This window comes from Phlebotomus argentipes, unplaced genomic scaffold (genome assembly GCF_947086385.1).
Source record: "Phlebotomus argentipes unplaced genomic scaffold, Phlebotomus argentipes genome assembly scaffold_18, whole genome shotgun sequence".
NCBI lineage: Eukaryota > Metazoa > Arthropoda > Insecta > Diptera > Psychodidae > Phlebotomus > Phlebotomus argentipes.
Window position 1 is genome coordinate 13,778,705 of NW_026776177.1, and position 13,687 is coordinate 13,792,391.

Consider the following 13,687-nt stretch of genomic DNA (forward strand, 5'->3'; position numbering starts at 1 on the left):
TTCTTTTTTTTTTAAATATCCATAATAAGTTTTCCTTTTTTTTTTTAAATGAAATGAAGATATAATCGTTCAATAGTTTTTCACGTGGTATTACTCGGAGGTTCTCTTTAACGTGTGTGTATGTGTTTCCTTTATCACCTCCTCCCTTCTTATCAATTCATTCGGTTACTTTTTGCTGTGATCTTCCGCTCTACTAATTTACTGATTTTATCTTTCTTCTAAATAAATATCATACTTTTTAAAATGCCGTTGAAATTATTATCGTGTGGTATTTATTTTCTGCAAATATGTTTTTTCTTTACATAAATTCAATGAATATTTCAAGTTTCACCTTTCCTCTTTAAGTATATTTTTATAATATTAAATTCTAGCAGTTTTCTCCTTAAATATTCATCATTTAAATTAATAGTTTAGTTTGCGTCTGGTGGAAATGTCCTATTTGAATTCTCGTTTTACAAGGTATGAGTTTTCATTTTTCACTTTTATACAAACTGCGTGTGTTTCGTATGGCTTCACACCTGTTTTATTTTCTTAATCAGTTTTTTTTTATTCCTAGCTCATTTCTTTATTTACTTTACTTGGTTTTCATGGTGGCAAATCGAGCCGAAAGCATTTTAATGTACATTATTTGGAGCAATTTATTCTTAATCTATTAGAGTTCTTTTTCATTACTTAATGACTATTCCTCTTTTTAATGTGTGTTTTTATCAATCTTCTGATAATTTTATTTTTGGAAGAGAGACTGTGTGACGAGTGTTTGAGTGTGTTTGACTTTGTCCCCTAGGAAATTTCTATTGAAAGTTTTCTTGTGTTTTGTTGTGATGCTGTGTATTTTTCTCTTTATTTCGTGGCAAAGTTATCCTATATATTAGTGATTTTCTCTCTCTCCCTCTATCTTTCTCTCCCTCTCGTGATCAACTTTGTTCGCTATCATTAATTCACTATATGTTTGCCTTCTCACAAAACGGCCTCCTTCTTTCAAAAGATGCTCTCCACTCTTTTACTTATGAAAAATCGAAATTTTCTACATATTTTCAATTTTTAGTAATTGTTTTTTTTTCTTTGTTAAATGAGTGAATTCTCAATTTCTAAAATTTTTTTCAACTTCGATCATAATAAAAATTCTCTCTTCTCATTACAACAAATCAATAAGAAAGTGTGAAAATTTTCTTACGTGTTTTTTTGTTTTTTTTAATATATTTTTCGCCTGATATGATTATAATATTTTTTCCAATGACCGTTCTCTCTTCAAATATTTCATCGAAATTACCTAAATTTCATTTTCCCATCTTCTGCAAGTCATGCCATGGCGTGTGTTTTTACTGGCCATTTACCATTCGGTTAATTCAATAATAATCCGTTTTATCTCTTTTCTTTGACCTTGTGAATATTTTCTTCGTCATCTTTCCTTTTTTAATACTGTTGTACTTAAATTTAGATTTAGTTTCACTTTCTCTCATTTCATCAATTAATTTTACTTTAATCTCATTAGTTAATTCTATATAAATTCATTTTCTTGGTGACACTAAAATAGATCAAAGATGATACTATTTTAGTGGTTTATTTTTGTGTTTTTTTTTAGTTTTTTATTATCTCTGTAATATGTAAATAAATAGTATCTCATGCAGTATTTGTTCATAATTAATTAGATTAGAAATCTAAATATTTTTACCAAGTTTTCAATAAAGTGTGATTCACTAGAAAATTGTCTATTTAAGAATGGACAAAACAGGGGGCATATAAGTCCAAAAAGGTGGATTTTCTGGTCCGTCGAACCGGACACTTTTCTTTCTTTTTTTTTAAGAATGATACAATATATAATTTTTTTAGCTAGAGAAGTTAGATGGGCAAAAAATGCAAACTTTTAGGAGGATTTATTTAAAAAGAATGCGATTGATTTGACAAAAGAAAATTTGAAAATCTGTCATGCTTCGCGCTCAAACCTACACAAAACTAACCTGTGCCGTCTTCGCTAACAACTGGGATTTTAAGCATAGTCGAAGCTTCTACAATCCTCGCTTCCTCTCGCCTTACCAAACTTCAAACCTCTTTCTGGTATTATATGATAATACTATGAACTATTTTTCTCATTTTTCAAAATTACTCACTACGAATTTAAAAGTAATAATGGGTGTTACAATATATTTCATCATTTCTCTCTCTTCCTCCCATCTAATCTTCCATTATCCTATTTATATATATATTTTATATATGTATAATAAAAAATATATTTAGCTCATTTTGGCAGGGGATTTTTTATTTATTTTCTTTCTATCTTCCATTTTTATTTCTTATTCTTTATGTACATTTTCACGTTATGTCTGTTTTTATGAAAAATTAAATGAAAAGATGAAAAAGCTGCGTCTTTGTGTTTTCTTATTTTATTATCATATTCTTCTTATTCCTCATTCTTCTTGAGAGACTCCATCCAAATGAGAAGGTAAGATTTCCTGCAAATTTGCTTTAGAATGGCGTGTGTGGGCTTTAAAAAAAAAGGATAACCGATAAATGACTGATATTTTACGCTATAGCCTAATTGCAATAAATACTTTGTTTCCTCAATAAAATGACTAAGCCTCTAAAGATTTTAAATTTGTTTTTATCTTATTCATTTGGTTTTTATTTTAATCATATGAGAATAATTGTCTCTCTTGTCATCAATTTTATTATAATTTAAGGCAATGCAGATAGATAACAATTGATTTGAATGCATTGAATTAATCTTGATAAGTTGATTTTTTAAGAGATAAATTTTTATATAGATTCTCGCATCTTTTGGCTAGGATTTTTTATTATTTTCTGGCATGTATTGTTGCGAAAAAGGAATATTCAGGATACTTTACTAGTTGACAAAAAATTGGTTTAGTAGTTAATTCCGTATATCTCAGAGGAATTCTAGTACTGCAAGTAGTACTTCCACTTTCATTTGTATTAAAATCAACATATTTCGATTAGATGACGTAAAGATTTTGGACACTCGTTTGCAATTGTATTACGAGGAAATTACATTGCACTACATTAATGATTTCTGTCAAACACGGCGAAGAATTCAGAAATTTCAATTTCAGTACCATTCTCAAAAGGAGATGGAGCGACTGAAGTATTGAATTCCAGATGAAATAACAGAGAATTAACCACATAAACCAAATTTTATCAAATTTTGGTGTTCCAAATGCTTTTTTGCAACACTAAATTGCAGAAAGTTTCGAGAAAAATGATACAAATAGATGTAATTTTCTTTATTTTTTTTTTAAAGAGAAAGATAATTAGTTGTTTTTCTGACTAGTAAATGCTCGTTATTATTATTTATATAGGTTCTTTCTTTCCTGGGTTTCCATTTTCGCAATAATTTTTTGTGTCAATCAAGTTAATAATAATAATATGTAATTTAATAATTAATTAGATACAATATTTTAGTAAATATGCAGTTATTCCCCTTTCTTTCAGAGGTAGCATAGCATTCCTTCCATCGTCAAAATGATTATACTTGTCGTGTCCACTTCGCATTGTTTCCTCTTTAAAGGTTATATAGCATAGTTTTTACGGTAATAATTTGTGTGTTTTCGCATTTGTGTAATTCCCATGTTTACATTTTTCTTTTTACACTTTATATCAGTTCAGTTTGTTTTGAATGTCATCATTGTGTAAAATATTTGTTCATCTCCTAATGTATAAATATCGAACTATTGAAAAGTGTGAGTAAAAGGTTTTTTTTCACTAGATTTTCTCATCTCAATTTTCATCCTCTTAAAAATCTCATGTTTTTTTGTCTAAGTAAAATGTTTTCTGCACTTATCATCAAGTCCCTCGTATGTAACTTTTCAATTTGCAAATTTATATAATATATGTATCAATTTAAATGTATAAATGATTAGTGTGGTTAAATGTATATAATTTCTGTCTTTAGTTGATCATGCTAAAATCTAAAGTCCTATTTGCGTTTTAAATGTATTGTTTCGCAATGTTTTCCCACTCTTTCTCCGTTTATTTAAATTATTACATATGTTATAAATTTCTGTGTTTTCTTTAAACCTTTTTCACAATTGTTCACCGCCTTATGAGTGTTCTCTGATTTTATATTTTCAAAGAGAGTTTAAGAATTAATGTATCAAGTCAAAAATGTCCGTTGTGCCATTCATTCTGTGCAAAAATTGATCAGCTTAAATCAGAGTATGTTCTATAACTTTATAGTGTATTTGTATGGGCATTTTATACACTCTCATCTCGGGTTGTTTTATTTACGCATTTTAACACACAAATATTGTCAACATTTTGCTCACGCCACATTCAAACATGATTCGTTTTCGCGCGCTTTCTAACCTCTCTTTAACCTCACAATTATTCATTCTTTAATATTTTGTTGTTTTTTACTTTTTAAAAATCTTTTTGGTTTTTTCATCTTTTTAAATAATTGCAAGAAATACCCTGTATCCTATATTATAATATTCATTTTGCAACATACTTCTCTTAAGATTTTCATTCCGATGAAAAGTACTCGCATCATCTTTGTTTCCTCACTAAAGTTCCTACTCATAATTTATTATATTTGTTCACTTTAAAAATGTTTCTCGGTGTTCTATGTGGTTATTTTCGGTTTTGTCTTCAAAAGTTTTGTTACTTTTTGTGTTTTTTTTTCTCTTTTTAATTATTAAGGACATATTTTCGATTGAAATTCTGCAGTAAGAAAAAAATTATACTTTTAAAAGAGCTTTTCTACTAGGAAATCTACATGATTTTTGGGAAAATGGCTAATGCTTTGTGGGGTGTTTCTTTATCAATTCATCTTCGTCATCATACCTCTTTTAAATGTATAATATATATATATATATAATATATTCTTTTATTTAAATGGTAATATATAATTCTTTAAAGGCGTCACTAATCATAGCAAAGTGCGTCAGTTTTACAAAAATTCTAAAAATTTCCTTCTCTCTATCATCATCTAAATAATTTAATATTGTGTATTTCCTCAGTGCCTTCATCGCGTTTCTTTTATCTATTCCTTCCTCCTTTACTCATGGCAAATTGCAACGAATTTTTACATTACTGCTCAATTTCTCACCTCATCTTTCCTTTTTTTTCAAATTGATTTCGTGATGTTTCTTTTAGTAATGATTTATTCATTATGTACAATTTTATCTTTTTATCAATTTTCATACAATTAGTAAATGTGTGCATCCCTAAAACGAGGCGCTAAACAGTTTTTATTTTCACCTTTTTATGTTTTGACTAGATTTCTAAACTCACGCAATTATTGAAATGAAAAATCTTAGTTTTGTGTTTTATTTGGCGAGATGATTTTCTTTTCTAAACTATATTGCACATTATCGACCATCTTCAAAGATTCGTTCTCTCTTCATTTGAAGTGTTAAAACTTAAAGATCAAACTTAAGAATCCAATTTTGGCCAAAAATAAAACTCGTTTGTTTATTCGGATGAATGACAAAATTCTAGGGATTATTTAACACTATAAGATTCCTCTTCGGCTTCCTCGCTCAAAATTACAATAATGTACAATATACTTTTCTAAAATGTGCCTAATTCCTCACTTTTCGGACAAAATTCAACAATGGTGTGGTTCTACTCGCTTCTGACTAGATATAATCTCAATTTGGTTGGGATTTCCCCTTGACTTTTCATTCTAAATATAATACTCCTTGAGAAATTGTTATTTCATAGTAATTTTTGCCAATTATCCAAAAAAGGTGTTCTTCTAACTGTATTATATTTAGAAATGTGTGTGCACAGAAAGGATTGATAAATGTAAGAGAAAGACTAAGAGAGTTTCTGATCTATCGAGCCGCATGCAAATATCTCTCATCTTACAATGATTCTAGTTAGTATTCAAGTCTAAATTTGGAGATTACAATAGCTGCCCGGGATTAAATACTTTCTATATAGTTTAAAAGTCTACCAGGAAATTGAGTTTGATAAAATTCTACAGCGATTCTCCGAATAGGATCTAAAATTTTGTGATTTCTACGTTTCTTCTCTACAACTTGTGCCAAAAGTATGATTTATATACTCCAATTCCTTTCTGTGCACGATATTTTTGTTGCTCCGAACCACAAAATGATTCGCGAAATGATGCAAATTTGGGTGACAATTGGCAAAGAAAATGGGCAAAATTTTATTGTCACTACAAAATGAAACTTATCTAAGTAATTAATTTATCTAAGTGGTAATTATTAGTCAATATTATTAAGTAGCGTATCATTAGACTTATTTAACATCAGTTTACGCCTTACTATAATGCTCTTTTTGATCTTAAACGGTTCCTCAAAACTGGATTGAATGTGCAGCTTTTCTGCATATATTACACATTTCTTGTTTATACTTATTGGACCACTTTAATCTCGGGTCGTAATTCGAGTCTATGCATCTCGACTATGTTCAATGGCTATTCTTCCTCAAGATGGGTTAAGGAAAATTAAGACAGGCTGGGATTTGAGGGGATTTCTTTGACACTATAATTGGCAATGAGATCTCTTAGAGAGATTTTAATGGTTTGGTTGACTTAAATTCATAAATTTATACACCTATTCCTCTTGTCACACTGAATCACATGTTAAATTGTTTGTCTTGGACTCTGCAAAAGATTATTTCGCAGCGCGAAACGTGTTTTGCTGAAGAGATACAAACGGCTAAAATGATACGTTCACTTTCGACGGGGAATTTCATGAGATTTTTCCGTTAGTTTGGGGACATTTTGGGGTCGCGGGGCGGGAAAGGGCGGAGAATAGGATTTTCTAGCAATTAACATTGAATTTGAATCACATTTTGTATTGTATCTGGGGACATGCCACGCGGAAACACTCATCTCTTGGGCAATTTTTGTCACACCTCAAGAGTTTTCACTGTCCATATTATTTTTAGGGGTTGCTTTTTCATAATTATGCTGCTTGCTTTAGTCATGAATATTTGCGGGTAGGCAAAAATGGCAGGAGACGATCTCCCGCACAATTCTAATTATCGCATCTCACATCGTGTAAAATATCTCATTTTTTATCATTTTTGTTTTATTGTAAGGTACATCGTCAGTGTTTCTTTTAAACGTTTTTTTTTTTATTTATACCATCTTGGCCACTTACGCTCTCTTCATTTTTAATTAAATATATATTCTTTTTTGGTAAGATTCTTTTTCCTATGGCGCACACACGTCAGTGTCTCTCTTACAACATCGAACTTCACGATTCACATAGAGAAAACAAACGAACTGTACAGTTACACAAATTTGTATGTTATTTTCATTTTAAGTGTTTTCTTTTTACATTCAAATCACAGCCCATTTGTGGAATTATCTAGCGCTCTCGTAACTTTTTTGGTTGAATTATAAGATTTTTTTCCTTTTCTAAATCTTGCCACCTATGTTTTTTTTTAAGATAACAAACCCGGTTTGTGAAATTTTATGCTGGATAATTTGGTAATTCGATGCGCGGTCGTCGAAGTTGTGCGTATTGAGTGTTTTGGGTAGAAGGTAATTACGAAGAATTACTAGAGTATTTCCAAATTATTACAGACCCGGTGAAATTTTGATCTGGCACAAATTTTCATATTGAGTTTTGGTTTTTAGTAGGGCCTAATGAGGAAGCTCGATGCCTTTAAACTTCGTTTCTAATATTGAAAATTGATCAAATTTGTGTAATCTTCTATGTTTGGCTATTGTTTTTATTTGATTTTAGAATAATTTTTCGTTTGAACAGCTTTAAGGTCTCATTAAAGAATAATGAAGTGAAGCACAAATGCTCAAACTCGGTAGATTTAGAGGAAAGAAATCATGCCTTTAGCTTAATATGAAAATTGGTTACACATCAGCAAGCACAAAGCCTTATTTGTTCCTATTTAATTTTGAGATACTGTATATTGTGCAAAAATTGCTAATCTATCGAATTTGATTTAGAAAATGCGCAACTGTGGTCCCTAGAAAACTTCTTGCCTTTAATTTTTTCAAGAAGCAAGATAATTATCATATTTAATTGCAAACCTATAAATATTTGTGCATAAATCAAGCGCTATTTGAGTCCTTTTGTATTCGAGACAGAAACGCCCAGAAATACTTGCAATCCTTTCATTTCCTTACTACACTTCGGTGAATGTTTTGTATGGAAATTTTAGGTTAAGGACTAATGCAAGTTTTTGATCATTTCTCATCTGAAATACAAAAAAAACGTAATCATTCGTCTAGTTAAAGAACAATCCAATTAGATCGCTTCCAAATTATCCAACAGTAAATTCGCTTCAAGCACGCATTTATCATTGATATTTACCATTTCTTTTGAATTTAAAGGTGTTCACATGTTTTTTAAACTTATCTTTTCTACAATTTGCTCTTTTGATTCAGATTTCACGAGAATTTCCCAACAACACTTGCCAATTATAGTTTCAAGATGAAAGACTTTTTGTATCTGGGTTTTCAGGGGCGGGGAAGGGAAGTTGGAAATAGTGACATAAGCTCACTCTTAAGATTAAAAATATAATATACGACAGGATGTTTTATACCTATTGTTACCATGAAAAGGATGACTTAAATCAAAATTTCCTTTAAAATAAAACACACTTAAACAATCTTGATGAAGATTTTACATGATTAATTTATATGTTTTGTTAAATATCAAGTGGCGATATTATTTTTATTTAAGAAGAAAGATACATTATTAGAAATCTAATTTATATAAATATACTTCTTTTCCTTGGTTTCATTAAAAGTTTGCTTTCGCCGTATTAATATTATTAAAAGTTTTTTTTTATGTAATGAGTTTTCCTCATTAATTCATTATAATACCTAGAGAATAAATTATTATTTGTTTAAAGTGTTTATTATTACAATAATATTTAGATTATCAATTATATCTTTTCTTTTTTACCTCATTTCAATAAGTTCAATATTTGGTATATCTTTTCATTTCTATTTAACAAAATTTTTGGCTTTTCTTAGCTGTAGATTTGGTGGATTTATCCATCATTTTCATTTTGACGCTCATTTATCAAACAAAAAAATCATTAAAGGGTTCTCTATATGTGTCAAATGAGTGAAATGGCAATTATTTATGATGTATTCGCGTCATTTTTATTACCTAAAAAGTTACCCTCATCCTTAAGTTTAGCTAATTAATGAAGGGATATAAGAAATAATTTATGATATTGATTATCTCCTTTGGGTTTGTTCTCTTCCTTGGTGAAAAAGTAACAGATTTTCGCTTGTCGAGTCGGAAAGTAAAGATATATGTACAACGGTAGATTTTTGCTGCTGCAAGTTTCATGATAGGATTCATGATTGTTTTGGGGATTGGTTAGTTTCATGATTGGTTTTCTCTGTATAAACGATTCATCCCAAATGTAATTGATTATACTATAAGTTTTATTTATAAGATTTGAATTATTTGCTGGTATATTTGCTGATGGGACTGAAGCATATTACTAAATGTCTCATCATTTTCCTTCCTTTATTCCCGAAAATTTTTGAAAGGTTTTTGTTAAAATAATAATTTAACTACGCAAGTTATGCTAAATAATGGCCAATTTAGATTATTTATGGCACTAATAGAAAAAAATGTAAAAACCTCTTAATAACTGATCTTCAATATAAATACATTTCTACCAACTTAGAGTAATCAGAAGAGATGAACTCATAAGAAGGGAAACAGTAAGACGAAGGGACGTGAATTGTCCTCAGTAATACGCTCTAAGCATGGTAGTAAATTAGAAAAGTGTGTTTTCGAGTTTCTCTTCATGAAATTCAATTCGAGAAGGTGTGTGTTTTTTGTGATTCCTAAACACCTTTCACGATGTTCTCCGTCTTCTGCATTATACTTTCTCTTAAAATTTACAATTCTATCATTCCTCCCTAATCACTAGTTTTTTTTTCTCTTATTAAAGTTTCACCTCTAAAAGTTTCATTTTACTTATCATTTTTTTTTGTTTCAAATATAATAATTCATTTCCTGCATCTATATTTTGTCTTCTTGTTTACTTGTGTTTTCTCCTTCGCTCATATCTTCAGTTACGCTACTTTTATTAACCTAAATATTATCATTTCTTTCTTTTCATCTGACAATAAAGAAGATAGAAAAGAAAAATTAAATAGAGACACTTTCTCTCTTTATACTTTAATTACAGTATGATGCCTTAAAATTAGTAGATTTGAAAAGATAATTTTCTGCATCTGCAGCCGCAACAAAGGTTGTTCTTCGATGATGGAGCCCAGAAAGGAAAAAACAACAGTGTTGGAGTTTCTCTTACTAAATTCCTGCAATAGTTTTTGTTTCTTCCTCATAGTATTTTGCTATCTCTAATCGCCATGCAAAATTACGCTGCTCTCATGGTGTAAATTAGTGTTTAAACTTTATCCTTAAAGCTTCATCTGAAAAGAATGCAAATACTGTGAGAAATCCGCTATAGCATCGAAAAAAGACACTAAAAGACGATAGAAGAGGGCTATAATGAGGTTCACTCAGATTTTCAGGGTATGAAAAATGTTTATATATATATATGCAAAAATGGAATATTTGGCCTACTGTTTTCGTTAAGCTTATCGCTGGAGTGAAGCGGGTATTCTTGACATTGACCCTGCGCGATAATCTTCTCTCGAAACTTTTCCAACCTCTAATCTCAACTGCAAAACGCTCCACTTTCGCCCCATCTCAATGATGATGTTACGATTTAAAAATCCCTCGGAATCCTTCCAATACGGTCTCGAATCTATCGAGAAATTTCAATCATTGGTAATTAATGGGTGTATTTTCGATGGTGAGCGTGGGTTGGAATAGAGAGACTTTCTCACATTATATGCCAGTATATCAACGTATCAACAACAAACCGATAAAAAGTAAGTTTTCCACTAAAGTATCAAAGTTGAACAATATTCAGTATTTTTTCCCCTTCCTCGATCCTCCACATCGTGTGTCTGTTTCTTTGGTATATATTTTAGTTATTGGTGCGAACGCACCCGATGGATTTTTTCCATCTCCTTCGACGATGCGATGGTTGGGGATATTATATGGTTTTACGACGAAAAGAATTTCCAAACTCCGATAAATTCTGTCGATGAATTTATGTTGGAAACGGGAGCGAATATAAAATATAATCCAGTTTCCGTTTAAGATAAAGTATTGTGAACACCACAGAAGAGGGCTCCCCTATGTTTATATAGCCATCCTCTCTCGCCTTCCCTATGTACGGCACAACACAGACACAGTAAATAAAATGAGGGGGTGTGCGAAGGAGTGATGATGGGGAGTCTTCAGCGCGCGGGAAGGATTGAAGTGTGATGGAAAATCGATTGAACAGATGAGAAGGAAATTATTGTACCTGAAGCAGTATTGACATTACTGGAGGATACCTCCTGTTAATAAGGTCGACTGGCGTCCTTCGGTCTCTTTAGCTGTACTTTCAGTCTTTTCATTCCAATCTGAAAACCATTCATTGATTGGATAGCTGTTTGAGCACTTGCCGGATTGTCGAACGAAACAAAACCTGCGAATGAGAAGATAACATTTTCCACAAGAACTTCTCCAGCATATTTCGATGGGACTCGCTGAGGGTCATGAGAATGAGCTTTCTTCTCCTCATTAAATTAAATGGACCATCGAGACTCTCGCCATTCTTCCGGGAAACACAATTTCAAATTCGATGGAAAGTCATTTTCATTTGACTTGATCAATGCATCGGAAAGTTCAAACGCTCTTCGTCTTTTCAACTACACTTCGACTGCTCAATGGCACGGCGTCTCTTATCAAGTATAGTACATAATTTTCCTCGAATCAAATCTTTTTCCAAAACTTCACGAACATACTTCTTCCCCTTCTTTCTAAGAGGATGTACTTCCATTTTACGATTTTGCATAGCTATTGCTTAGCGCATAAGAATATGCTTTAGCTATGAGATCTGTTCACTAAAATACGACTTTTGTCAGAAAAAATAAAAATTTTCTGCATATTTAAACAGCTCTCTCTCTCTCTCTCTCTCTCTCTTGACCTTGGAAGTCTATGTTGAATGGGAGAGTCTCAAAAGAGGTCGTGAACTGTAATGTGAGAGGTGCGTGTGACACTTACCAAAGCATTTACTCTGATTTGTTGCACGATCGATGAAAACCTTTGAACTAATAACGTTGCCAAACGGAAGGAACATTTGCATTAGTTCAGCATCACCAAACTCCTGTGGCAGGTGGTAGATAAATAAATTGCACCCTTCTGGTCCAGAGATGGAGCATCCTGTTAACATTAAATAGTCTTTAAAGAACATTTAAGGAATCCGCCAAGTGTTCAAACATTGCTTGCTTTGTGCCACCTTCACACCTATTTCGCCTTTGCGCCTCCGTTCATAGGAGTCGAAAGGCTACTCCAGGAGTGGAGCTGGGTAAACTAAATATTCAATTCCATAACTGGATTTGATTGGGACTGGAGATTCGATTGATCTCTTCTCCTTTGAGAGATTATTCCCTCCCACACAAGACGTGCAATTTCATTTGGTCTGTCGATGCATGTTTGCCCAAAATTAATTACGGATCGTTTGGCAAGATTAAATTCAATTTCAATTGCATCGCTTCTGGGAGGAAATTCGTCTCTCTTTCTTATATCAAAACTGAGACTTTTAGTGTATGTATGTTTATGCAAAAAATCTCAGTTTTCAGGGGATATTTAAGGCAGACTTTCAGGAAAATAGTCCTCATTTGAGGCTTTCCTGAAGATCCACTCTGTGTTATGTAATGAAAATGGCTGGGACGAGATTTGAAAATAAAACGTGAGGCATCATATCAACATTGACAACACTCTCGATCTTGTACGGTAAGAATATATAATAAGAACCAAGGAGAACAGCAAACTCATGATATTTGAATACATAACCTCTCAAGACATCTAATATATATATATTCAAAAGAGATAATATATCCAGGAGAAATATTCAATGCAACACTCATGAAGGAACTCTCATAAATTGTCCATACGTGTTCACGTTAATTGGTTAGTTTGATATAGTTTTACAACATCGTATAACACCACAATATATATATGTATATATATAAACTTGTATATAAAAATAAAGACATATGGAAATGGACGAAGAGAACGGAAAAAAGAACAGTGGACAAAGAACTGAAGACGCACAGTCAAAACAAGAGATTAAGGGCAACACTTAACATCGAATGATATTCTTGATATCTCTTTGCCTATGCCAACGTGGTGGGTAACATATTATATGCTTTTATGCCTTCGGAAAGCTTCTCAAAATGTCTTCCTCATCATCTAAAAGCTCTGTGCCACTAATTTTTCTTCTCTTTTCGACACAATTTACTTGGAATTGTGGGCGGAATTTTGGGGTGGGGACTTGAAGGGTGGATTTAGGAATGGAAAAGCGGACGGTTTTGTCTTCTAATGATTCTTACCTTCTCGTTGTGATGCCACAGCGGCCATAGGTTGTGGAATAGCTTGAGGAAACTGTCCATAAACGGCGGGGTAAGCTGTTTATAAATAATTTACAGTCAAAAACAAAGATACATCAACATCAAGAGCAAGTTTTCAATTATTCTTCTCTCAAGTACACTTCCAAATAAAGCTCTTTCAATTCTTTAAAAAAAATTATCTAAATGCAGAAATTAATGAAAACGAAATTAACATTTTGAATTGAAAAATAATACTGGACAGAAAACATAAAAGAATACGTCAAAATTATCCATGAGAAATTTACCCCA

The 13,687-nt window shown here is 31.6% G+C and overlaps 1 protein-coding gene across 6 annotated transcripts in view; it reads right to left on the bottom strand.

The window, feature by feature from the left end:
• Nucleotides 1-1,563: 1,563 nt before the first annotated feature.
• The window catches only part of LOC132260477 (CUGBP Elav-like family member 4), a 298,183-nt gene continuing 286,059 nt past the window's right edge, over nt 1,564-13,687 (bottom strand). For 5 of the 6 annotated variants that reach the window (XM_059758611.1, XM_059758609.1, XM_059758613.1 and 2 more), the window contains 4 exons: nt 13,382-13,456; nt 12,051-12,227; nt 11,308-11,472; nt 1,564-10,360 (listed from right to left, as the gene is read on the bottom strand). In XM_059758611.1, coding sequence (XP_059614594.1) covers nt 11,345-11,472; nt 12,051-12,227; nt 13,382-13,456 — 380 coding nt within the window. In that variant the 3' untranslated portion in view covers nt 1,564-10,360; nt 11,308-11,344. Of the gene's footprint in view, nt 10,379-11,307; nt 11,473-12,050; nt 12,228-13,381; nt 13,457-13,687 lie in introns of all 6 variants that reach the window. The other variant, XM_059758610.1, reaches the window with a different exon arrangement.